This window comes from Symphalangus syndactylus, chromosome 10, assembly GCF_028878055.3.
Source record: "Symphalangus syndactylus isolate Jambi chromosome 10, NHGRI_mSymSyn1-v2.1_pri, whole genome shotgun sequence".
Classification (NCBI taxonomy): Eukaryota; Metazoa; Chordata; class Mammalia; order Primates; family Hylobatidae; genus Symphalangus; species Symphalangus syndactylus.
In genome coordinates, this window is record NC_072432.2 from 67,687,095 (window position 1) to 67,715,039 (window position 27,945).

At 37.9% G+C, this 27,945-nt stretch overlaps 2 protein-coding genes across 3 annotated transcripts; both read right to left on the bottom strand.

The window, feature by feature from the left end:
* Positions 1 to 1,686: 1,686 nt before the first annotated feature.
* Positions 1,687 to 3,883, bottom strand: LOC129491615 (60 kDa heat shock protein, mitochondrial-like). Its single transcript, XM_055296151.2, has 2 exons — positions 3,827 to 3,883; positions 1,687 to 2,388 (listed from the first exon to the last, which is right to left on the bottom strand). The coding sequence occupies exons 1-2, from the start codon at positions 3,881 to 3,883 to the stop codon at positions 1,927 to 1,929; spliced, it is 519 nt and encodes a 172-aa protein (XP_055152126.1). The 3' UTR covers positions 1,687 to 1,926.
* Positions 3,884 to 7,293: 3,410 nt separating this feature from the next.
* AMTN (amelotin) lies at positions 7,294 to 27,563 on the bottom strand. Of its 2 annotated transcripts, none has more exons than XM_055296231.1 (9): positions 27,478 to 27,563; positions 27,300 to 27,368; positions 23,320 to 23,400; positions 22,252 to 22,317; positions 21,223 to 21,312; positions 17,399 to 17,434; positions 16,948 to 16,974; positions 8,708 to 8,969; positions 7,294 to 7,582 (listed from the first exon to the last, which is right to left on the bottom strand). In XM_055296231.1, exons 2-9 carry the CDS (start codon positions 27,351 to 27,353, stop codon positions 7,572 to 7,574), a joined length of 627 nt encoding a protein of 208 aa, XP_055152206.1. In that variant the 5' UTR covers positions 27,354 to 27,368; positions 27,478 to 27,563; the 3' UTR covers positions 7,294 to 7,571. The 2 variants fall into 2 exon arrangements, with proteins under 2 accessions (XP_055152206.1, XP_055152205.1); XM_055296230.1 differs by having other exon boundaries at positions 23,320 to 23,403.
* Positions 27,564 to 27,945: the final 382 nt, after the last annotated feature.

Below are 27,945 nucleotides of genomic sequence, written 5' to 3' on the forward strand. Positions count from 1 at the left end.
GGCAGTGAGGAGATGTAAATATTTGTAAAGAAAGTGATTTTATATGCGCTTTCTTTGACTTCTCAAATGATTCTATTCTGTTACACAGGAACACTTAAGTAAAATAGTAGGTGCTTTAATATATAGACACTTTGATAAGATATGAACAGTGGACTCTTAAAAAATGTTTAGTAGATTCCAAAGGGATATAAGTACATGACTTTTTGAGATGTTCTTATATGTAACGTCTTTTTGTGATTGTAAATTTAAAGTAAGTTGAATTCAAATTGTTACTTTTAATTTGACTCTGAAGTGAATAATTGTTGCAATTATTTGTCCCATTTGTTGATCTAAAATCTATACTGACTTCATACTGGGTATATAGTTATCAATTTTAGTTTTACATATTTAAAGTTTTAATTATAGTAACAAAAGTTCAACTTGTTCTTACTTAGCACTGTTGAGTTTTCTGAATGTGGCTTCTTAAATCTTAGATTAGATTTCTACTGGTCAAATCTGCAAACATTTCATTTGGAGGATTAGACTGAACTTTATAGCCCTTTTTGTGTGAGTTCTTTTCCTGGTCTGTGGGAGATCTTTCTATCTAAGGGATACTTAGTTACAGAATTTGGTTTCCTTTTTTCTGAGTCACTCCTATGGTGTTATAGGGATCACCTACTCATTTACTTTGCTCAGACACTGTCTGGTTTTCCCAAAGTGTCATTCTTAACCACCCTCCTGCCTGACTACTTGAGTCCTTACTTGGGTTTACAGACTGCAATCTGATTTGAGACAATTTATTTCTAATAGTATCTTGCTGTCTTTTCCCTAGCTACACAGCCAGTTCACTACTTCTTTAGTTTTTCTGTCTCAGCACCACTAGGGGGAGATCATTTTAAGCAAACCACACCAATTTGCAAACACTGTGGGCTAATATTTTAAAATACTAACCAGTGGGTTTTTCTTTTATTTTGGCATATTTTAGGAAAATTAATAGACTTTTAAAAGTAGTTTCATGTTTACAGAAAAGTTGAGGAAGAAGTACAGGGAGTTCTCACTCACACCCCCTCTTCCTTTCCCCTGCAGTTAATTCTGTTCACATCTTGCGTTAATGTGGCACATTTGTTACAATTGGTGCTACAATTGTACATTAAGATAGCATTATATATATGATCCAATAAAATACATTATTAACTAAATTCTATAGTTTACATTAGTGTTCACTCTTGGCATTGTGTATTTTATGGATTTTGATAAATGTATAATGGCACGTATCCACTATTATGGTGTCATATGGAACAGTTTCATCTCCCTAAAAAAATCTTCTGTCTTCCACCTATTCATCCTCCCTTCCTCCTGAACCTCTGGCAACTACTGATCATTTTGCTATCCCCATATTTTTGCCTTTTCCAGAAAGATCACGTAGCTAGAACCATACAGTGTAAAGACAGGGTTTCATCATACTAGGCAGGCTGTTTTTTTTTTTTTTTTAACTTTAAACAAATTTTTATTACACAAAGGTTGTCACATAATTGGATATTTCTCTGCTTTGTACACAATTATTCTCACTCTCCACAGAAAGGCTGCTTAACTTCTCATCTGGTGGTGGCAAGCACTAAAATCCTGATTTTAACAGAATAGTAGTAAAAATGCCTCAGTGATTTAAGTTGAAAGCAGTACATTGGTACATGGCTCTTGTACCCAGTATCAGGAATGTACAAATGTTTTTTATTCAAAAATACAAAATAAATTATCTGTAGGCATGGACAATGACAGCAGTAAACTATTATATATTTTGTCAACTGAAACCAGTAACTGATGGTTATAGTGATTTTCAGCCAGCCTTTTTATTTTCTCCAGCTGACTCCTCTGAAGTTACTGGTGAGGAACACTGCCTTGGGCTTCCTGTCACAGTTCATTAATAAAGATAAAGCACTAGTCTAGGAGTTAGAACATGCCACCTCCCATACCACCTCCCATTCCACCCATTGCACCCATTCCAGGGTCCTTCTCTTCTTTAGGAATTTTTGTGACTACAACTTCTGCTGTAGTTAACAGAGAGGCCACACAAGCAGCATCCAATAAAATAGTTCTCACAACCTTTGTTGGGTCGATAATTCCTTTTTCCATCATATTCACAAAATCTCCAACCATCGCATCATAACTAACTTCTGAGGAACTTTGCATAATTTTCTCAACTATCAAAGATCCTTCAACACCTGCATTCTTAGCAATGGTCATTGCTGGAATTTTGAGTGTTCTTTTAATAATTTCTATACCAATTTTTTGATCTTCGTTAGCTGGAGTCAATGAGTCCAAGGCTGGAATGCATCGAAGCAGGGCACAACCCCCTCCCAAAACAATGCCTTCTTCAACAGCAGCTCTCGTAGCATTAGACAGGGCCTCACCCTGTCACTCAGGCTGGAATGGTGCAGTGGTATCATCATGACTCAACTTCCTAGGCTCAAGCGATTCTCCCAGCTCAACCTCCTGAGTAGCTAAGACTACAGACACCACCAAGCCTGGCTAATTTTTGTTTTTATTTTTGTAGAGATGAGGTCTCACTATTTTGTGTAGGGTGGTCTCAAACTCCTGCGCTCAAGCAATCCTCCTGCCTCGGCCTCTCAAAGTGTTGGTATTACGGTAATGAGCCACCACACCCAGCCAGTATGTAGCTTTTTAAGATTGGCTTCTTTCAGTTACCAATAATGCATTTAAGGGTCCTTCATATCTTGTTGTGGTTTGACAGTTTATTTTTATCACAGAATAATATTTCATTCTCTGGATGTACCACATTCATTAACCTATTGAAGGACTTCTTGATTGCTTCTAAGTTTTGGCAATTATGAATTATAAATTATGAATTATGTAGATTCTTCTGTGAACATAAATTTTGAACTATTGGGGTAAATTCCAAGGATTGTATGGTTAAGAGTTTGTTAGGTTTTTTAAGAAACTGCCAAATTGTCTTCTGAGGTAGCTCTATCATTTTGCATTCCCATTAGCAATGAATGAGAACTCATGGTGTTTCACATCTTTGACAGCATTTGGTATTATAAAGTGTTACAGGGTTTAGCTGTTTTAATAGATATATAATGATATCTCAGTGTTTTTGAATTTGTAATTTCAGGCTGACATGTGATATTGAGCATTTTTCATATGCATATTTAAAATTTGTGTATTTTGTTTGGTGAGATGTCTTCAGATGTTTGCTGATTTTTAAATTAGTTTGTTTTCTTCTTACTGAGTTTTGAGTTCTTTGTATATTTTGTATATGACTTCTTTATAAGATATATGTTTTGCAAAGATCTTTTCCCTAGTCTATGGCATATCTCCTCATTCTGTTAACACTGTTTTTGGCAGAACAGAAGTTTTCAATTTTAATGAAGCCCAACTTTATCTTTTCTGTCATGGATAGTGCTTTTGGTATTGTATCTAAAAAGTCACAACCAAATTCAAGGCCACCTAGATTTTCTCCTGTGTTATCTTCTAGGAATTTTATAGTTTGTATTTTACATTTAGGCATAAAGGTATAATGTGTCTAAAGTCTGCTTTTTTTTTTTTTTTTTGCATAGGGATGTCCAGTGATCATCATTTCTGTACTGAGTTGCCTTTCTTTGCTGAAGGTCAGTTGTCTATATTTGTGTGGATCCATTTTGAGACTCTGTTCTGTTTTACTGATCTAATTTTGTATTATTTCATCAATACCACACTGTCTTAATTACTATAGTTTTATAGTCAGTCTTGAAGTTGAGTAGTGTCAATATTTTGTGTTGCCTATTCTGGGTCTTTTGGCTTTCCATATAAACTCTAAAATTAATTTGTCAAAATCCACAAAATAACTTGCTGAGATTCTGAGTGGGATGGCATTTAACCTATAAATCAAGTTGAGAAGAACTGACATCTTGACAATATAAATCTTCCTATCCATTAATACATAAAATATTTCTCCATTTATTTAGATCTTTGATTTCTTTCACCAGAATTTTGCATAGTTTACCAGTGTATTTTTGTTCTACGTTGTTACTTTTAACCTTGTAGCTCTTCCTTCATTCAATCTAGACCTGTGCTAATTGTCTAATATGGTAGCCACTAGCCACATGTGACTATCAAGCACTTGAATTGTGGCTAGTTCAAATTGAGATGTAAATGGAAATGCACATTGGATTTCAAAGACTTAGTAACAATAACAAAAAATGTAAAATAGTTTATTTTTTTATATTGAATATATGTAAAAATATTATATTGGGAATATATTCACTTAAATATATATTCATAAAATTCGTTTTATCTGCATCTCTTTGTCTTTTTCATGTGGCTACTAGGAAATTTAAAATTACATTTGTGGCTTACATTATATTTCTATCAGATCACTCTTCTCTAGACTTTAGAACCCATTCCCTCAGAGAAAAAAGGAAGAGCAGAAATACTGAAAGATAAAAAGTAGTACATTCTTGGCCTTTCAGCTTCAAAATAAACTTTAGAATTTTATGGTAGAAACAATAGTTTGAGGGAAAATAATTTTGGTTTTAAAAGCCAAGATCTGAAGCATTTGGTATAAAGTAAATTCCATAAAATAGATCTGGAAGGATGGATCAATGCCTATATTTTTGCCCTCTTCTCCATAATATAACGGAAAAGATTATACAAACTAGGAGAAGACAAGGGAAGCAGGGAAGAAAGAGCTTAGGATCTGTGTCTCTGATAAGATGCCCTGTGAAGAAGGGATCAGCGTGGAGAACAGTAGAACCCCAGGTAGCTTAGGAGAAACTGAAAGGGAGGAGAGGGAAGCTCAGCCCTTCTTTTAGACGTGCCCCAGGAGGCAGCATTAATGGCTGTGCCAGTCTCAGGAGTGATGGGGTATGAGAGTCCTAGGACAGAGTTTAGGCAGAGGGATCTAAGTCATCTTTGCAGAGTCTTCCCAGGGGAAGCAGGGGGAGGCAAAATGCGGGTGAGTAGGATATAGTAGTAACCTGTGAAGACTGATGGCCAGGCAGAATGTCAATATCTCAGCAATGCCAGGATGGACTTATGACAACAGAGAAAAAAGAGTACAAAATTAAAAATAAAATTTAGTAAGAGAGTGAAAGTTTATTTCAAATGAAGAAAGATGTCACAACAAATTATTAATTGAAAAAGCTGACAACCCACATAAACATCACAAAATCTAGATGGTTATTGTTTAACTACTTGACAAATCTTTTTATTTTATTTTATTTTTTTTTGAGACAGGATCTCACTCTGATGACCAGGCTGGAGTACCGAGGCATGATCAAAGCTCACTGCAGCCTTGACCTCTTAGGCTCAAGTGATCCTCCCGCCTCAGCCTCCCCAGTGGTTACGACCATTGGCAAACACCACCATGTCCAGCTTTTTCACTTTTTGTGGAGACGGGGTTTCGCCATGTAGCCCTGGCTGGTCTCAAACTCCTGGGCTAAGTGATCTGCGTGCCTTGGCCTTCCAAAGTGCGGGATTACAGGCATGAACCACTGCTTCTAGCCCTGACACATCTTTATAATACTTATTCCTTACGCTTTTTGACATTTGTCTCTTCATATGACAATGATTTCATAGTATCTTTTTTAATAAAAAGAATAGAAAGATGATCCAGTCTTTCCTCTAGCATTGTTGATTAAATCAGCATTTTATTTTTGATGATTAAGAGTTTCTTTAAACTTCATAACTTTTATGCAAAACTAAGTTCAAAGCCCACCTTCACAAAATGCTAGCTCCTGTGTGATCTTGGACATGTTACTTACACAAAACAAGGTTTAGATTCCCCATTGGTTAAGTAGGGGTGTTACTATTAACCTCATGGTTCTTCTTCCCTAGACCTGTGCTGTTCAACACGGTAGTGGCTAATTGAGCTCTTGAAATGTGGCTAGCTCAAAGTGAGATGTAAATGAGAATATATATTGGATTTCAAAGATTTAGTAACAAAAATAAAGAATGTAAAATAGATAATTAATAATTTAAAAATATTGAATACATGTTAGAATGAGTATTTTGGATTTATTACATTAATAACATATATTATTAAAATTAATTTTGTCTACTTTTGGCCAGGTGTGGTGGCTCACACCTGTAATCCCAGCACTTTGGGAGGCTGAGGTGGGTGGATCATCTGAAGCCAAGAGTTTGAGACCAGCCTGACCAACATGGTGAAACCCTGTCTTTACTAAAAATACAAAAATTAGCTGGGTATGGTGGCACACACCTGTAATTCCATCTACTTGGGAGGCTGAGACACAAGAGCGTCGCTTGAACTTGGGAGGTGGAGGTCGCAGTGAGCCAAGATTGTGCCATTGTACTCCAGCCTGGGTGACAGAGTGAGACTCTGTCTCAATAAAAAAAAAAAATAATTTTTCTACTTCTTTTTACCTTTTTCATGTGGCAACTAGAAAATTTACAGACACATATGTGGCTCACATTATATTTCTTTTGGATAGCACTTCTCTAGACTTTGGTATCCATTACCTTGTCAAAGTTTTTCTGGCCAAAAGCCAGAAAAAGCACTTTTAATTATTATCACAAGTGGCAAAATATTTTTGGAAGTTTGAATACTAATTTACTCTCATTTGGTCATGAATCTTGACAGTTTATAAGTAAGTTATTCAGCTTCTGCATGTCTGAAACAAGGTGACTAATAAATCATTAACCACTAGCAAATCTGTAACCACCTGATACACTAAACATAGAATATATTTCATGGTGCATATTTACATTTGTTGCATACTGATGGAGTTGAGCCATATATAGTGAGAAATGTTATTAACCCTATCCATACCTTTCTTTTTGGGAGGCTCTACTGCAGTTTGTATTAATCCCCCTTACTATAGATGAACTGCAATGGTCTGTTATAAGTTTAAATGAGATTAATTTCTACCTTTTAGGTGAATGGAGCAAGAGTATCACCTTGGTTTGTTTTAGTGATTATGATTACTTTTTTCAATGCCATTTTTCACACTCAAGCATACTAGAATTAAACATTAAATGCCATTATCATGAGTTCTGAATATAAACACTTGAGGATAGGCAGAATTATGATTTATAATTCTTTGTACTGTATGTTTTAGATGTTCTAAAGTACTCTGCTTATTAAAAATTAAGTTTGTGGTTCTTATAAGAAAGCGAATGATGAGGTAGCTGTGAAGAGACCAGAATTTGTCTTCACATTGCTGGGTGTCCCTTTCTTGACTGCTGTGCTTCCTACTTCCAAAGAAAGTTCTAGACCTGGAGTATCATGTTAGTGCCCTGAGGAAATGTAGTTTCTGTAAGGGCCAACTTTCTTCCATCTCCAAAGAAGAAAAAGAGTCAGTTTTCCAAATATGTTTTAATATGCATATCATCCAGGCAGCATAATGTTATATTTCAAAGACAAATTTATCCATTTAATTATTGTTTTTAAAAGTTGGTATTCTCCACATAGAATATATTTTCTGAAACTTCAAGAATATTTTCAGGTAAATTAAGAATTAATTTCTTCTAAGACTATCCAATGTGTCTCAATCTATTCCATAATATAATCAGTGATAAAGATTCACATGTATCACCAAATTCGAGGCAGCTTAGTTGAAAAAATTTGAAACAGCTTACTGAATTCCTGGAAGAAAATAAAACACCTTTTAAACGTAGGTAAAAAGTATATTAAACTTAAATATTTTTTACTTGAGATCCAAGTTTCTTTTCCAGGATTAGGAGCATCCATATCATTCTTTAGTTATCTCTAAGGATATTTGGTTCTAGACATTTTCACATGTTAAACAATTAACTTTGCTTGTGGGTGCAAGAAAAGCTTATTTTTGTCACATTTCTTAAGTTCCATATAAGAACGGCAGATGGGTTTATCTGCTCTGCCAGCTATCACTAGTGGCTGCTTGCAGTATTACAGTAGGAAGGTTCTGAGGCTCCATCAGTGAGTGGAGACAGGGTCATGATGAACTGAAGTGTGTCTCCTATAGGCCTCTATGTGCGTGTGTGTGTATTGGGGTGAGGAACACAGTCTACTACCAAGTATTTTCAGTTCTGACCGAAAATGGAACGTGTGTTATGCTAACAATTAAAAATCTTTCAGGCCAGGCATGGTGGCTCATGCCTGCAATCCCAGCACTTTGGGAGGCCGAGGCGGGCAGATTGCTTGAGGCCAGGAGTTCTAGACCAGCCTGGGCAACATGGCAAAACCCCGTTTTTACAAATAATACAAAAATTAGCCAGTATGGTCAGGTGCAGCGGCTCACTCCCGTAATCCCAGCACTTTGGGAGGCCGAGGCTGGTGGATCACTTGAGGTCAGGAGTTCGAGACCAGCCTGGCCAACATGGTTGAACCCTGTCTCTACTAAAAATACAAAAATTAGCCATGTGTGGTGATGTGCTCCTGTAATCCTAGCTACTGGGAGGCTGAGACATGAGAATCGCTTGAACCCGGGAGGCGGGGGTTGCAGTGAGCCGAGATCACACCACTGCACTCCAGTCTGGGCAACAGAGTAAGACCCTGTCTCAAAACAACCAAAAACACTCACACAAATTCTTCCTTCAGTGTTAATACCAGAGGGTTGGTGGCTGAATAAAAATATTCCCTCATGTTGCCGGAGTCAACTGTGAGTGAGTAAAGGGGCTTCCTAATCTTACTAAGATCTGCATTTGTCAAGGCAAGACAAAGAACTCCTCTTTTCCATTCTGCAGATGACTTTTATAACCAAGAAGCATGTTCCAAGCTAGGAGAATTTACCATTTGCTGATTCTGTGGTGGTTTCCTCAATGGCATGTGTGTTCCTTTGGATGCCTGCAGGGGTGGTCACTGCAAAGTCATCATCTGTGCCACTGGGAGTTGGGAGGTGGCCTGCTGGGGTTCCCTGGATGGCAGGATTTACACCTGCTCCTCCTGCTGGAAGGCTTCCATCCTGGACATCTGGATTAGCCCCTGCCTGACTGGTGGGCAGGATGCCTCCCGGGAACAAGGAATGGATGATGAGGCTTGTGAAGATTTGTGGCTGGAATGAGGGAGGCAAACAGAAAACAAAGTTAAAAGAAGCACATTTTCTTTTCTCTTTTAAGGGGAGCAAGTTTGGGTAGGAATGGAAAGATGGAGAGAGTAAAGTCAGAGAAGACAGCAAAGACCTGGCATTCCTCAGGGGAAATACACCCTTGCTCCAGCCTAGTCTGATTCAATACTGGGACTCTTTGCTATGCTCCATTTCCCTCAGAAATGAATTACATATTATTAAACCTAACATGTAATCTTTATTTTGCTCATAACATTTTTTTTCAAAAAATAAGAGATTTAAAATTAATGGAAAAATTGATTCAAGTAGATTAATCCTGATGGCTTTCATCCCTTCGTTTTTTTGATGTATTTTTCAAAGGTGTTGGAATACTCAGTCAGAAACATTTATCCTGGCAATTCAGCTATTGTGTGTTCCTTGAGGATACATAAAGAATTCCTGTCTATTGGAGTTTTTCATTTTTAGAGAGATTCTGATCGAGCAGGTCTGGAGCAGGACCTAGCAATCTGCCTTTTTAACCAGCTTTTGATGCCATCCTGATTTCCTGGGTAAGGAATGAAGTTTGGGAAAAACTGTGTTACATTTAAGAGATATCGAAACCAGAATTAGACTTACGCTGGATGACAGATAGGAGTATAGACGTTTTCAAACTGAGGGTTGTGACATCCACAGTTTTGAAGTAAAAAAGGTGAGTGTCAGTCATCATTAAACAATAAAACAGGCAGTAGACTAGTAGTGCATTCTATATAGTAAAGGTGAATGCTGTTTCGTGAATGTGTGTGTGTGTGTGTGTGTTAAGCTGCATGAAAAATATAGTTGCTATTGTGAGTTGTATTAAAAATGTTTGAAAAACCACTAGTGTAGTAGGTTAAAAAATGGCATTGGATCTGGATCCACTCTCTTCTTGTCATTGTTGCCTTTGAGGCCTAAATTACTTAAACTTTTAACCTCAGTTTCTTTATCTGTAAAGCTGGGTCAAAAATATCTGCTTTGTGCTTTGGGGAAGGTTGAAGGCAACATATGTAAAGGATCTGCTAAAGTTCTGGTTATATAGAAGAACCTTCAGTAGCTGGATATGGATGTTCATGTATCAATGTTGGCAAAACAGACACTAGCCCCATTACTTGATGATTATTTATGGACAATATAGAAAATATCTACATTTTCCATAATAGAAAAGCTGTTGAATAACTGTGTTCCCAAATATTGCCTCAATTATGTACTGTTGTCATGTTTAGATATCATGTTAATTCAAGTCCTTTTCTCTAGAAAAGGACCTATAGAGGAATGCATAGAAGTGTCTAGCAATGGTGATATGAACTGTATTTAGGTACAGCCCTCCAATTATTTATGTGTGTAGGAAAGAGTTCATTTATCACTATCTGATGCTGGAAAACGAAATATTTTTCCATAAAAATTAAAAATCCAAGTCAAGGAATTTAATCTTTCCCGTAAAAACTCAATATTTATATTATTCTACATTTGCATACATTTCAATAGTTTATAATCCTAGACTGAAAATCTTATGGAGTTAAAAAATGTGCATTACCTTTCTGGATAGAACTGAATCTGATAGCAATAAACGGAAACAAAAGCTAAGTCAAATTAATAGAAAAATAGCTGGAGAAGGTGGAGCCAAGATGGCCGAATAGGAACAGCTCCATCTACAGCTCCCAGCGTGAGTGATGCAGAAGACGGGTGATTTCTGCATTACCATCTGAGGTATCGGGTTCATCTCACTGGGGAGTGCCAAACAGTGGGTGCAGGACAGTCAGTGCAGCGCACGTGTGCGAGCCAAAGCAGGGCAAGGCATTGCCTCACTCGGGAAGCGCAAGGGGTCAGGGAGTTCCCTTTCCTAGTCAAAGAAAGGGGAGACAGATGGCACCTGGAAAATCGGGTCACTCCCACCCTAATACTGCGCTTTTCCAATGGGCTTGGAAAATGGCACACCAGGAGATTGTGTTCCGCACCTGGCTTGGAGGGTCTTACGCCCACGGAGTCTTGCTGATTGCTAGCACAGCAGTCTGAGATCAAACTGCAAGGAGGGAGCAAGCCTGGGGGAGGGGTGCCTGCCACTGCCCAGGCTTGCTTAGGTAAACAAAGCAGCCAGGAAACTCGAACTGGGTGGAGCCCACCACAGCTCAAGGAGGCCTGCCTGCCTCTGTAGGCTCCACCTCTGGGGGCAGGGCACAGACAAAAAGACAGCAGTAACCTCTGCAGACTTATATGTCTGTGTCTGACAGCTTTGAAGAGAGTAGTGGTTCTCCCAGCACGCAGCTGGAGATCTGAGAATGGGCAGACTGCCTCCTAAAGTGGGTCCCTGGCCCCTGAGCAGCCTAACTGGGAGGCACTCCCCAGTAGGGACAGACTGACACCTCACTCGGCTGGGTACTCCTCTGAGACAAAACTTCCAGAGGACCTATCAGACAGCTGAATTTGCGGTTCATGAAAATCTGCTGTACTGCAGCCACCGCTGCTGACACCCAGCCAAACAGCGTCTGGAGTGGACCTCTAGCAAACTCCAACAGACCTGCAGCTGACGGTCCTGTCTGTTAGAAGGAAAACTAACAAACAGAAAGAACACCCACACCAAAAACCCATCTGTACATCACCATCATCAAAGACCAAAAGTAGAAAAAAACTACAAAGATGGGGAGAAAACAGAGCAGAAAAACTGGAAACTCTAAAAAGCAGAGCGCCTCTCCTCCTCCAAAAGAACGCAGTTCCTCACCAGCAACGGAACAAAGGTGGACAGAGAATGACTTTGACGAATTGAGAGAAGAAGGCTTCAGACGATCAAACTACTCCAAGCTACAGGAGGAAATTCAAACCAATGGCAAAGAAGTTAAAAACTTTGAAAAAAATTAGATGAATGTATAACTAAAATAACCAATGCAGAGAAGTGCTTGAAGGAGCTGATGGAGCTGAAAGCCAAGTTTCAAGAACTATGTGAAGAATGCAGAAGCCTCAGTAGCCGTTGGGATCAACTGGAAGAAAGGGGTATCAGTGATGGAAGATGAAATGAATGAAACGAAGTGAGAAGGGAAGTTTAGAGAAAAAAGAATAAAAAGAAATGAACAAAGCCTCCAAGAAATATGGGACTATGTGAAAAGACAAAATCTACGTCTGATTGGTGTACCTGAAAATGACGGGGAGAATGGAACCAAGTTGGAAAACACTCTGCAGGATATTATCCAGGAGAACTTCCCCAATCTAGCAAGGCAGGCCAACATTCAGATTCAGGAAATACAGAGAACGCCACAAAGATACTCCTCGAGAAGAGCAACTCCAAGACACATAATTGTCAGATTCACCAAAGTTGAAATGAAGGAAAAAATATTAAGGGCAGCCATAGAGAAAGGTCGGGTTACCCACAAAGGGAAGCCCATCAGACTAACAGCAGATCTCTCGGCAGAAACTCTACAAGCCAGAAGAGAGTGGGGGCCAATATTCAACATTCTTAAAGAAAAGAATTTTCAACGCAGAATTTCATATCCAGCCAAACTAAGCTTCATAAGTGAAAGAGAAATAAAATACTTTACAGACAAGCAAATGCTGAGAGATTTTGTCACCATCAGGCCTGCCCTAAAAGAGCTCCTGAAGGAAGCACTAAACATGGAAAGGAATAACTGGTACCAGCCCCTGCAAAAACATGCCAAATTGTAAAGACCATCAAGGCTAGGAAGAAACTGCATCAACTAACGAGCAAAATAACCAGCTAACATCATAATGACAGGATCAAATTCACACATAACAATATTAACTTTAAATGTAAATGGGCTAAATGCTCCAATTAAAAGACACAGACTGGCAAATTGGATAAGGAGTCAAGACACATCAGTGTGCTGTATTCAGGAAACCCATCTCACGTGCAGAGACACACATAGACTCAAAATAAAGGGATGGAGGAAGATCTACCAAGCAAATGGAAAACAAAAAAAGGCAGGGGTTGCAATCCTAGTCTCTGATAAAATAGACTTTAAACTAACAAAGATCAAAAGAGACAAAGAAGGCCATTACATAATGGTAAAGGGATCAATTCAACAAGAAGAGCTAACTATCCTAAATATATATGCACCCAATACAGGAGCACCCAGATTCATAAAGCAAGTCCTGAGTGACCTACAAAGAGACTTAGACTCCCACACAATAATAATGGGAGATTTTAACACCCCACTGTCAACATTGGACAGATCAACGAGACAGAAAGTTAACAAGGATACCCAGGAATTGAACTCGGCTCTGCACCAAGTGGACCTAATAGACATCTACAGAACTCTCCACCCCAAATCAACAGAATATACATTTTTTTCATCACCACACCACACCTATTCCAAAACTGACCAATAGTTGGAAGTAAAGCTCTCCTCAGCAAATGTAAAAGAACAGAAATTACAACAAACTGTCTCTCAGACCACAGTGTAATCAAACTAGAACTCAGGATTAAGAAACTCACTCAAAACCGCTCAACTACATGGAAACTGAACAACCTGATCCTGAATGACTACTGGGTACATAACGAAATGAAGGCAGAAATAAAGATGTTCTTTGAAACCAACGAGAACAAAGACACAACATACCAGAATCTCTGGGACACATTCAAAGCAGTGTGTAGAGGGAAATTTATAGCACTAAATGCCCACAAGAGAAAGCAGGAAAGATCCAAAATTGACACCCTAACATCACAATTAAAAGAACTAGAAAAGCAAGAGCAAACACATTCAAAAGCTAGCAGAAGGCAAGAAATAACTAAAATCAGAGCAGAACTGAAGGAAATAGAGACACAAAAAACCCTTCAAAAAGTTAATGAATCCAGGAGCTGGTTTTTTGAAAAGATCAACAAAATTGATAGACCGCTAGCAAGACTAATAAAGAAGAAAAGAGAGAAGAATCAAATAGATGCAATAAAAAATGATAAACGGGATATCACCACTGATCCTACAGAAATACAATCTACCATCAGAGATACTAGAAACACCTCTATACAAATAAACTAGAAAATCTAGAGGAAATGGATAAATTCCTCGACAAATACACTCTCCCAAGACTAAACCAGGAAGAAGTTGAATCTCTGAATAGACCAACAACAGCCTCTGAAATTGTGGCAATAATCAATAGCTTACCAACCATAAAGAGTCCAGGACCTGATGGATTCATACCCGAATTCTACCAGAGGTACAAGGAGGAACTGGTACCATTCCTTCTGAAACTATTCCAATCAACAGAAAAAGAGGGAATCCTCCCTAATACATTTTATGAGGCCAGCATCATCCTGATACCAAAGCCTGGCAGAGACACAATCAAAAAAGATAATTTCAGACCAATATCCTTGATGAACATTGATACAAAAATCCTCAATAAAATACTGGCAAACCGAATCCAGCAGCACATCAAAAAGCTTATCCACCACAATCAAGTGGGCTTCATCCCTGGGATGCAAGGCTGGTTCAACATAATGCAAATCAATAAATGTAATCCAGCATATAAACAGAACCAAACACAAAAACCACATGATTATCTCAATAGATGCAGAAAAGGCCTTTGACAAAATTCAACAACCCTTCATGCTAAAAACTCTCAATAAATTAGGTATTGATGGGATGTATCTCAGAATAATAAGAGCTATCTATGACAAACCCACAGCCAATATCATACTGAATGGGCAAAAACTGGAAGCATTCCCTTTGAAAACTGGCACAAGACAGGGATGCCCTCTCTCACCACTCCTATTCAACATAGTGTTGGAAGTTCTGGCCAGGGCAATCAGGCAGGAGAAGGAAATAAAGGGTATTCAATTAGGAAAAGAGGAAGTCAAATTGTCCCTGTTTGCAGATGACATGATTGTATATCTAGAAAACCCCATTGTCTCAGCCCAAAGTCTCCTTAAGCTGATAAGCAACTTCAGCAAAGTCTCAGGATACAAAATCAATGTACAAAAATCACAAGCATTCTTGTACAGCAATCACAGACAAACAGAGAGCCAAATCATGAGTGAACTCCCATTCACAATTGCTTCAAAGAGAATAAAATACCTAGGAATCCAATTTACAAGGGACGTGAAGGACCTCTTCAAGGAGAACTACAAGCAACTACTCAATGAAATAAAAGAGGATACAAACAAAGGGAAGAACATTCCATGCTCATGGGTCAGAAGAACCAATATCGTGAAAATGGCCATACCGCCCAAGGTAATTTATAGATTCAATGCCATCCCCATCAAGCTACCAATGACTTTCTTCACAGAATTGGGAAAAACTACTTTAAAGTTCATATGGAACCAAAAAAGAGCCTGCATCACCAAGTCAATCCTAAGCCAAAAGAACAAAGCTGGAGGCATCATGCTACCTGACTTCAAACTATACTACAAGGCTACAGTAACCAAAACAGCATGGTACTGGTACCAAAACAGAGACATAGATCAATGGAACAGAACAGAGTCCTCAGAAATGATGCTGCATATCTACAACTATCTGATCTTTGACAAACCTGACAAAAACAAGCAATGGGAAAAGGATTCCCTATTTAATAAATAGTGCTGGGAAAACTGGCTAGCCATATGTAGAAAGCTGAAACTGGATCCCTTCCTTACACCTTATACAAAAATTAACTGAAGATGGATTAAAGACTTACATGTTAGACCTAAAACCATAAAAACCCTAGAAGAAAACCTAGGCAATACCATTCAGGACATAGGCATGGGCAAGGACTTCATGTCTAAAACACCAAAAGCAATGGCAACATAAGCCAAAATTGACAAATGGGATCTAATTAAACTAAAGAGCTTCTGCACAGCAAAAGAAACTACCATCAGAGTGAGCAGGCAACCTACAATAAGGGGACAAAATTCTTGCAACCTACTCATCTGACAAAGGGCTAATGTCCAGAATCTACAATGAACTCAAACAAATTTACAAGAAAAAAACAAACAACCCCATCAAAAAGTGGGCAAAGGACATGAACAGACACTTCTCAAAAGAAGACATTTGTGCAGCCAAAAAACACATGAAAAAATGCTCATCATCACTGGCCATCAGAGAAATGCAAATCAAAACCACAATGTGATACCATCTCACACCAGTTAGAATGGCGATCATTAAAAAGTCAGGGAACAGCAGGTGCTGGAGAGGATGTGGAGAAATAGGAACAATTTTACACTGTTGGTGGGACTGTAAACTAGTTCAACCATCGTGGAAGTCAGTGTGGCGATTCCTCAGGGATCAAGAACTAAAAATACCATTTGACCCAGCCATCCCATTACTGGGTATATCCCCAAAGGAATATAAATCATGCTGCTATAAAGACACATGCACACGTATGTTTATTGCGGCACTATTCACAATAGCAAAGAGTTGGAACCAACCCAAATGTCCAACAACGATAGACTGGATTAAGAAAGTGTGGCACATATACACCATGGAATACTATGAAGCCATAAAAAATGATGAGTTCATGTCCTTTGTAGGGACATGGATGAAACTGGAAACCATCATTCTCAGTGAACTATCTCAAGGACAACAAAACCAAACACCGCATGTTCTCACTCATAGGTGGGAATTGAACAATGAGAACTCATGGACACAAGAAGGGGAACATCACACTCCAGGGACTGTTGTGGGGTGGGGGGAGGGGGGAGGGACAGCATTAGGAGATATACCTAATGCTAAATGACGAGTTAATGGGTGCAGCAAACCAACATGGCACATGGATACATATGTAACAAACCTGCACATTGTGCACATGTACCCTTAAACTTAAAGTATAATAATAAAAAGAAAAATAGCTGGAGAAGTACAATGAAATCCCCAAACAAAGAAAGGATAATCTAATGCAAGTTACTATAAAAATGTTCAGTTCATTGTAGTACATAGCATATTTTGGATTTATGGTCAAAAGAGACTATATGAGGACAGAAAACATTGTGATAGAAGTGAAAATAATTTGAAATAGTATTTTTAATTTTTTTTACCAGTTCCTCTGAGCTTAGGATAGTGCCCTAAAAGCAAAATGACAAAGACAATTTGTTAGACACATTTTAATATATTTGTAGTAATATATGTATAATATCACTTAAAACTTAAAATACTTTCAAAGTTTATAGAGATTTTGCCTTTCCAATAATATGTCAAACTGCCTTATCATCTATATTACAAAACTCAAGTCAGCATCTGATGCGAGACTGCTAACATTCATTTTTTGAGTAATGAGTTAATCTCCATCCAAAAATTATACATTTTTCTATCATTAAGTGGATGTTCATTGAAGAAAACTTATGCAGAAAGCAAGCTCTTGTGATTATCAGTGTCCATATAGCACAAAGTACATTGAAAACCTCACAACTATCTAGTGAATTGAGGTAAGAATGAATATTTCACAGCAAGGTGATTTAAAATCAAGACAATATTAAGCATAATTTTTACCTGGGCTCCAAGTTGTGTGACAAAAATTGGTAAGATCTGAAAAAATGAGAGAAAAACTCATTCAAAAGTGAGTTCTGGAAGATGGTGTAAATACTGATATCTTTTGTTTTGTTTTTTTTTTTTTGGAGATGGAGTCTTGCTCTGTTGCCCAGGCTGGAGTGCAGTGGCATGGTCTCGGCTCACTGCAACCTCTGCCTCTTGGGTTCAAGTGATTCTCCTGCCTCAGCCTCCTGAGTAGCTGGGATTAAAGCTGCCTGCTACTATGCCCAGTTAATTTTTTATATTTTTAGTAGAGACGAGGTTTCATCATGTTGGTCAGGCTGGTCTCAAACTCCTGACATTGTGATCTGCCTGCCTCAGCCTCCCAAAGCTCTTGGATTACAGGCGTGAGCCACCTTGTCCGGCCATTGATACCTTTTTAAAAGGATATAGTATCTGTTAAGCAGATATTTATTACTAATGTATTATCTATAATCACAGATATAAATTCACAGATCTGGATGGGAGTTTGGAACTTTTCCAATTTGTAAAAAGAATATCAGTCCTAGAGAGATTTAGAAACCAGTTCAAGATAGCACATTTAGAAGATAGAAGTTAGTAAACTGGAAAAACAACAAAAAAATTGTTCTCAAGACGTCTCCAAACTGAAAATTATTTCAAGTAACAATAATGTTAAAATGTACAGATTTCTTTCAAATGGCATCTCAGAAGACACATTAAAACATGCGATGGGTATTTTCAAATGTAAAGATTTCTTGAGGTATATATATTTAGTCTTGCAATAGTTGTCTGGACATCTTGCTGTTAAAATAAAGCAATTATAGGAAATATTGCTCAGTAACCCCTGGCATTGGCATAGCTCTTAGTACTAGGCAAGAAATAATTCAAGGGTCACTGATAACAAACTAAATATTATAAATTTAGTTCACAAAAAGATGAAAAACATTTGAGTGAGGTGTTGGCATTCTCCCATACTCTCTGCTACTCTGAGAACTGGCCTGAAGTTTGTCAAAGAAAGCTAAGGTTTTAAAAATTTATTCTTCTTTCTATAGAAAATTCAAAGTGTCAGGAAAGTAATCAAAATGAGACTCTTAATTTCATAATTACCAAACCAGAAGATTTGAAAGTCTTATGAAATAGACTGTTAACTATTGTTTCCCAAGACAGTTGGTGCAGGAATTATGGAACTATGGAATGCCTACAAGGAAAAATTACATACATTTATTAAAAAGCCTTACAATCAGGTGCTTGTCTACTGACAAAAAAGGACAACAAAACAAGAACAAAAAACCCAACTAGGCTTCACGTGGCAATGGGAAAGTGGTTGGTACATTTCGGATTTAAGAGAAAATGAAATGGAAATTTCTTCTTTAATGGAAAGTTGGAGTGGAAAGAACAAAAAGATAAAAAGAGGAAACCATAGATGTCTAAGTAAAAACTGTAATGAAAGGTACTCTAATTGTTCACCAATATAACAATAAAGAGGACTTTTTTCTTAGTTGTCGGTAGGGAAATTATTTGAAATCATAATAGCTAACACATCGCACGTTTACTATGCGGTAGGCATTGTTTTAAGGGTTTTCCATATATTTACTCATTTGATCTTCGCAACAGCTGTAGAGGAAGGTTCTACTTTAATGCCCATTTTAAATTTTGAGCAAAATGAGCCACAGAGTGGTTAAGTAACTTGGCCAACATCATATAAGTAATAAGTGTAGAGCTGACATTTAACCAGAAATTGCTTGGTTCTAGAGTTCACCTGCATGGTTCATCTTTCTTTGATAAATGCGAGCCACCAGTAGGTGTCCAGGTTGTGGCAGAGATAATAAGCCACTCTGCACAGGGAAAGGCAGGGCTGAAGGGACTAGAGCTGCCCAGGGGAAGGTCAGGTATGGGAACCCCTGGTGGTAGCACATCCTAGAGACATTGAAGAATTGCCACAGCAAATGGAGACCGATTTATAATATTGCATAGAGAGTATACAACGTGAAACTACACTGAAACTTTCGTAATATCTCCGGGTTCCACTAATGCCTTGACTTAGGAGGGTACTCTCTGGGGAACATGAAGATGTAGTAAGTCTACCGTCAAGGTTAGAGGAGGGCAACAGCGGAGACTGAAGCTGGGCAATCAGTATGTAGATTATACTATGATCACCTGTTACGGAGAATCTCTTTTTATTTGCATCTTAAATCTTTTTCAGAGGGTCACTTTTATTATCATAATTTTTATTATCAAGATACTTTTTGTGTCTTTGGCCCCAGATATTCTATTCCTAAGAGTTGGTCCAAAGGAAATAATCATTGGAATATCACAGACTTAGTCACAAGGATGCTCACTGTAGAGTTATTTATAGAAGCAAAGACTTTGGAAAAACCCCCAAATTTTCATAATAAGTAATTTAGTGTACCATGGACTACTAAGCAGTCATTAAAAACAACATTGTAAGTGAATATTTTAAAACATGGAAACTATTCAAAATATATTTGTGGAAAAAAGCATGTTACAAAACATGAAATATAGCAAAAACATTTTCTTTAAAAATGTACTTATATGTATAGAAAAAAGACTGGAAGGACATACTCTAGAATGTTGACAGTGTTTGATTATGGCTAATGAGATTCCACGTGAATTTTATTTTCTTTTTTGCTTTTATGTAAATTTTAGAAAATTTAAATTTCCTAAATTCTTTATAATTAACATATATTACTTACACAATAATTAATGCTTCTACAAAAAATTAGACCATTATGTTGGGTAATGGGGGCTGAGGTCACATGTTGGGGAGAATAAGTTATCTACAAACAACTTAGTCTTGCTGTAAAAGGATTATTGTATTTTCCTCCAGGGCCTTTCTTTTCCTTTTCTTTTTTTTTTTGAGACAGAATCCCCCTCCATCACCCAGGATGGAGTGCAGTGACACAGTTGCTGCTCACTGCAGCCTTGACCTCCCTTGCTCAAGTGATCCTCCCACCTCAGCCTTCCAAATATCTGGGACTGTAGGTGAGCCCCACCACGCCTGGATATTTATTTTATTTTATTTTTTGTAGAGATAAGTCTCACTATGTTGCCCAGGCTGGTCTCAAACCCTGGGCTGAAGTGATTCTCCTGCCTTGGCTTTCCAAAGTGCTGGGATTACAGTGTGGGCCACTGCACCCAGCCCCTCTGGAGCCTATTATGCTATTTAGAAAAGTTTTGAGACGGTATAAATTTGAAATTTGTTCAATGTTAAAATGCAAACACTTCAAAAACAGGTGATGCCTAAAGTATGTCAGTTATATCTTAGTGTAAGAGGATTTTCAGGTTTCTTTTTTTTGAAAGCAAGTGATAGTGGGAGGTGGTAGATACTGAAAAGTCCTTGGGGACTTTCAAGGAGCAATGAAAAAAAGGGCACAAAAATGGGACAATTAGATTTGCTGAAGATAAACTTTATCCACCTCTTAATTTTTCATTGAGATGATCTTGGTCACCAAGAAAGTCTTCAAGAGAAAACAAATATGCTAGAAAAAAACCTGGGATCTCTCAATTTCCCCCCATACATTTTTCACTTTTCAATCTTCCCCAACTTTTCAAGGTTTCCTGTCCATTAAACATATATTCTAGAGAGGTTGTGGGGTAGCATGGTCAGTTCTCTGGGTATGTTTATGAATTTTCATTAAGAACCAGATTGTCAAATACTGGTCTATGTTCAGCAGAACATTCGTCAGTTAACAATCCGGGCAAAATTTTCAAGAAGCTTTAAAAAATTTTGTTTCTACTGTAGGCTTTCACCTGAGAGAAAATGCTCTCTAATGTTAAAACTAAAGTCCAGCTGTTCAACTTACATGTGGGTGCAGTTGCTGTTGTATATTCAACCCTCCCAGGGTCAATGGGTGGGTCTGGGTACCAGGTGTCATTCCTGCAGCAGGATTTAACTGTAGGGCAAGGAAGAAGAATTTCATTGTATTTTTTTTTCAGTTTGGATATTTAGGAAACTAAAATGTTTTTACTAAACGTAAAATATATTTAAAGGAAGGATTTGCTATGTAAATACATAGTATTCTATTGCATGTATACTTAGACACAAAGATGAAATTTAAAGACTTATTTAGCCTGCTTGTACAACTGCAAGGGCTATTGCTAACTTTTCCCCTGTTAAGTTTTTCTTTGGCATTTAACCTATTCTGTTTGATAATTACTTAAGTGATTTATTTTTATCCTTGCTTTCCCTTTTTGGCTACAAGAGCAATTGTTCCTGAAAATTTTCTGATAGCTTTTTTACAATTAAGAAATTAACTCCTCTAGGTTATGCGTGAAAATTATGAGGTTCAGACTACATATTTTGTCTGGAACATGAATTATATTTAAATTTGACCACTAAAAAAATCCACTTTAAGTCAGGGAAGAAACTTATTGTTCTTCTCAAACAGATTATACAGATATTCTATGACAGGACTGAAGATCTATACAGATATTCTATAAGAAGACACTGAAGATCTTTGTCTCTTCCAGTTTGCTCCTGTCATTGTGGGTGATAATAGCAGTGATAGTGTTTATGTGGATGTGTGGATGCTGCAGGAGCATTAAGGAAGGTATGGTGGAGGAATGGAGAGAGGAGGAGAAGAGGGTAGAGAAACTGGAGAAGGAAACAATTAGATCCATTTGTTTAGAGACTCTCTTGCTAAGAAAAACGTTTAATGATGTTCAACTCTCTTGGACTCTTCTCTCCTCTATTTCAACGTATCTATGTGAATAAGTACGTGTGTGTTTTCATTTGTGGATATACACACCCATATGCATGCTCCCCCTACTGTAACATTAGGCATTATATTTATTTCACAATGGGTATTAAAATGATATAAAAGATCACTTACCAGATGCAGATCTGGCCCCAGTGTGAGCATCTGTGTTAGTGGTATCAGACTTAAAGAAGGAAAGACCTGCAGGGGATTGAAAGTGATGTATGAGACAAGAGGTTGTCTGCTTCCCTTACTCTGTCAATGGTGGATATCCTCATGTAATTGACACTCCTGTCAGAGGTGGATTTACTATGAAGGTAAATAAAGATGAAGCCTCGGGGCCTCTCACTAGCATTGCCCCCTTTGTGGCCCTGGGAGGTGCCCTAGCAATGTCTCAAGCTTACTGTACTTATCAGCTTAAGAAAATTTGTGGTTTACTCTTATTTCTTATCACATTATAAATATTTATTTCAGTACTTAATTTTACATATCTAATTTTGTATTCTTTTTCTTAAAGAAAGTTCCCAAATTGTATAAGATTCAGATTCCTTAAGGGGGGAGAATGGTTCTTGACTTGAGTGTTCTGTTGACTGAGGAGAAGACTTCAGACTCCAGTGTTATCTGATTATCCTACTTCACAAAATGTAGAAGAAGTAGGTAAGCCATGGCCCTTCACAGCAGAGGAAGAGTTGAAGTGGGAGGGAGGGCAGTAGCCAAAAGGTAATGCAGTTTTCAAAAGTATTTAAATACGCTTTGAAGAAACAGATTGAACAGCAACACATCAACACATCAGCAACAATGAAACTTTACAAAACCAGGAGGAAATCTGCAGTTATTTTTTATAGATCATCTCTGGTTCCCTGCTATTGCTGGCAAATACTGCATATGATAATGCCACACTACCTCAAGGCCACAGATGACCAAGCTTTGTAAATAGATATAGCTATTTCTTTTCAAAGTTGACTAGATTTCACTGCTAAACCAAATGATTATTCAGATAAAAGGAAAAGGAATCAGAGTACTTTACTTTTCCTATTCAAATTTTTCAGAAAATTATATCGATTCTTTTCCCCACTCCCAAATGAAAAGCCTCCCTCTTGTTCCGTCTTGTACAGTCTTCATGTAAATTTTGATTTTAAACCGACCAGTCTTAACGTGTTTTCTTTACCGGTTTGTACGTGTTCCGAACTGTAGGACTCTTACCTGATTTGACTGCTGTTGGTTTGGTAGTGTTCCCTGATCTGGAGCCAGTTTTGTGGGAGGGAGTCCCAAAGCAGGTTTGAGCTGCTTTTGTGAAAACAAATACATATTTGATGAGGCAAGAATGTGTTTAAGATTTTGTATCCATTTATATCCAGGTTGCCCCCAATGCAAAAATGTCTATCTTTTAGGCTTTGTGTATTTTAGAGGAGTTTAATTCCCTGAAACATTATGTGCATGGTAGGACATGTAATTGTAGAGCGGAAAAATGCCAGCCCAGGAGAGGTGGGATGGTGTCGGGGGAAGGGGGCTGGGATGCACCCGAGCACATGGGATATCTTGTGGTGGTTCTTGGCTCACATTTCTTTTCTGTACCTGCCTTTCTGTTCTGCCAGGACATGAATATATAATCTGTACCTTAGCTCTGTGCACATTTACTTTTTCTCGGGGCTTGAGGTAAGCTGCCGTCATTCTTACTACCTTTTCATGAAGCTTCCCACTATTGCCATGCCTGCCACATCACTCTTGTAACAGAAGTTCAGTTTTTCTTCCTGGCCTGGATATTTTATTAGTATATTAAAAATCACTGAATTTTAGCTATGAAAATATTCCTCCTACACATTTGGTCTAGTTGTATTATTTTGTCTAATAGATGAGGCAACTGATGCTTACAGTAACTTGCCCAAGGTGACATGGTGAGCAGCAGAGCCAGTGCTAGATCCTTGTAAGTGCTCTTAGTCTGAGAATAAAAAACTTCTCTTTTGCCAGGTTGAGCAAATCTGCTTTTGCTCCTGGAGGCATCCTGGAAGGCACAGGGGTGTGGCCCTCTGGCTCTGCACCAGCCCTTGAGTCATCTAAGGTTACCCTGGGGCAGTTTTGGTTTCATGTTGGAGTTTCCACCTTAGTTATGAGGAGAGGTTGGGGCTGGGCACGGTGGCTCACGCCTGTAATCCCAGCACTTTGGGAGGCCAAGGCGGGCGGACCACTTGAGGTCAGGAGTTCAGGACCAGCCTGGCTAACATGATGAAACTCTGTCTTTACTAAAAATACAAAAATTAGCTGAGCATGGTGGTGCACGCCTATAATCCCAGCTACTCGGGAGGTTGAAGAAGGAGAATCGCTTGAACCCGGGAGCCAGAGGTTGCAGAGTGAGACTCTGTCTCACAAAAAAAAAAAAAAAAAAAAAGAGAGGTTGGTATTACCTGTTCTAGGAGGTCCCTTTCAGCTTTAAGATTATATATACATATACATATATATATATATAATACATATATATTTTGTAAGTAAGTCTTTTCATCTCCCACAATCTATTGTTAGTATAGTAGCCAGAGTGACCCTGTGAAAATGATAGTCTAATCTTGTTGCTCCTTTGCTCAGTCCCTGCAATGACTACCAATTTTTTTTCTTTTCTTTCTTTTCTTCTTCTTCTTTTTTTTTTTTTAAGTGGAGCCTTGTTCTGCCGTCCAGATTGGAGTGCAGTGGCATGATCTTGGCTCACTGCAACCTCCACTTCCCAGGTTCAAACGATTCTCCTGCCTCAGCCTCCTGAGTAGCTGGGATTACTGGTGCACACCACCACGTCCAGCTAATTTTTCGTATTTTTAGTAGAGACGGGGTTTCACCATATTGGTCAGGCTGGTCTTGAACTCCTGATCTCAAGTGATCCGCCTGCCTTGGCCCCCAAAGTGTTGGGATTATGGGCATGAGCCACCGTGCTGGCCAATGACTGTCAATTTCACTCAGAGTAAAACCCAGAGACCCCACAGTGGTCTACAGGGCTCTGGGCCCCCAGTAGCTCTCTGATCTTTCCTACCTCATTTCCCCTCCCTCACTCTGCTCTGGCCATCCAGCCTTTTTGCTGTTTCTGCAACAGGTGAAGTCCATTCCTGCTTTAGAATTTCACCTCCACCTGTTCCCTCTGTCTGGAATGTTCTTTCCCTGAACATTGGCTTTACTCTCTCACCTGTTTCTTTACTTGAATTTCCCTCTTATGAGGCCAAACCTGACTGCTGTCCTGAACATGCAGCCTACCCCTTCTCCACTGTGCACCACCAGCCTGCTCCATCTCACCCTGCTCTGGGATCTTTTCTTCATAGTGTTCACCGTCTCCTAACCTGTCATGTGACCTACTGATTTAGACTGCTCACCATTTATCATTTGTTTCCTTGCTAAAATATAGACTTCACTGTGGTTTATTCAATGATCCATCTCAAAAAGATAAATCCATGTCTGGCATATAGTAAGCACTCAACAGATATTTGTTGAAGGAATAAAATCTTGTTTTCCTCTAGGGCCTTCACTTTCTGTAAATCTGATTTGTCTTGTATTTATTTCTTCTACTCATTGTGTTTTCTATCTGGTCCTATCCTCAAACTTTTGATCTACTGAAAATAATTGCTAGGCTGTTGTATGTGTCCACATTTTCAAATGGATTCACTCTTTATAGCTTTATGCTAACTCAATAAATTCACTTACAAATAATAAAAAATACCTTGTCTATGTGTCCTGATGTTTCATTTGGTATTGTTTCTATATTGAATAGACATTTCAGTGTCGCCTCCCTGCTGCCCTGCCCCACTAGCTCTCTAGCTGCTCTCATTGTCTATTAGCAATCTGCTGTGGCCTGCACAGCCGGCCTGCTCCATCTCAGCCCACCTCACGTGAGAGCTGCGCTCCTGGAAAGTTTTGCTTGTTTTGAGTTTTCACCAGTTATGTGATAATTTAAATATACTAGAGAAACTGTACTTTGAATAATCTTTTGGTAAATGTATTTGACGAAGTGAAAGAACCATTTGTTTTATAAAAAAATTAACTTCATACTTTACCTTGTTTAGAAAATTAAACTTTTACAGACAACGTCTTTCAAAGAGGACAGACACGCGCGCGCACACACACACACACACGTATGTATTTGGGATAAAGTAAGAAGGAGGTTGGCTACCTTATCTTGTTTCATCCTCCCCCCCGATAATCCCACCCTGTTCATTTCCTTCACATAACTAATCACAGTTATTATTTATACTTTAACATTTCTTTAAAAATCATTTGAGTAAAAAATAAAAAAATTGGCAAGTGACACTGGTAAAAATAAAAAAAGTTAAAAAAATAAAAAAAATTAATGTCTACAATCCTTGTGAACACCATGAAGAATTATGCTTTTCTTTCCCTTCTCACTACTGTTTCTTCAGCACCTAGCACAATGTCTGGCATATAGAAAGTTTTTAATAAATATTTGTTGATTGTATGAATGGATGCAGAAGTATTGAGTAAGCTTGAGGCCCAACTAAATATGCTTTCTTTTATTCTGTTATTTCATAGCAAGTATATTGTAATTTTTTTCTTAATGGTCTTGAACCATCTTGAATAGTCAAAGAAAACTCCACTAGAGATCCAAACCACTCATCCCTATATCTACAAAATAATGGAGTAAATGTTGGAGTTCTAGTGCTTTTTTATTTTTTCCTGTTATATGTGAATACTATTTATGATGAAATGTTCTAAGTCAAAAATTTTGATCATTTTAATCCTATGCCTTTGATATCATATGTTTTGGTGGTCTTTTTTAGAATTTATACAATCTAGATATTTAGTGTTTCCAAGTAGAAAAATTAGAAAATATAATTTACCTCTTTATTCATGAGCAAATAACTAGTTGCCAAGAAAAAACTTCTTTTTGGAAAATAAAATAATCATCCACTTAACGCATTCATTTTTTCTCCTAATTTCTAGCCTATTGCTCTGCCAAAATAATTGACCCTTTACCACGATGGAGTGGATGCATTTAAAAAAATGCAAGTACATTGAAATATGTACCAACAGCTTATTAGCTTGTCATTTTCTGTTTTGGAAAATAAACACTGGGCACTCTCAGGGAATGAGTCACAAAACAGAGCAGTTTTGATGGAGGGCAGGAGAGAGGTAGGTCTGCAACTAGAGATGCGATTGAAGCTGGTTGGCGTATAAAACAAACATAACATACTTACTGGTAATGACCGAGTTGATCCTAGAAGACAAAACAGTAGCATCGTAGTCTTCATGTTTCAAATTGCTACCTACAACAACAAAACAGTGTTACTCTTCCATGTATTTTTTTTCCTTTTAAGAGAAAATGATACTTTAAAAAACGAATGTTCTACTTGAAACATGGTCAATTAATGTTACCTTTGTGTCCAGGAGGCAAAATGTACAATACTCAAGGTCCAGTTGATTTCTCAAGTTTACTCTGGTGAAAAATTTTACACTTCAATGATGTATGTGTTTGTAGAAGAAATTTAAACTCAGTTCCAGGAGATTGGAAACTGAGAGACCAATCAGGATTTAGCTGTCTGTTAAATCATTTGTTTTTTTTTTTCATTTCCCAACACTTCATTAGATGGGTTATTAGCTGCAGACATTATATTACCCAATGTCTACCATTTGAATAGAAGGTGTTTCAAGGAGAGATGCCTTATGTAATTAAAAAAAGATGCAGACAATAAAATAATTTAAATGCTTCTTCACCTCCTTCTTCTTCCCAAATGATTTCTCAGATGTATGTGTTTTATCATGTAAGTATGAACACATAAATCAAACATCAAAATATAGGGTTCTGTGCATAGCTTAAAAAATGAAGTCTATTATGTAGATTGC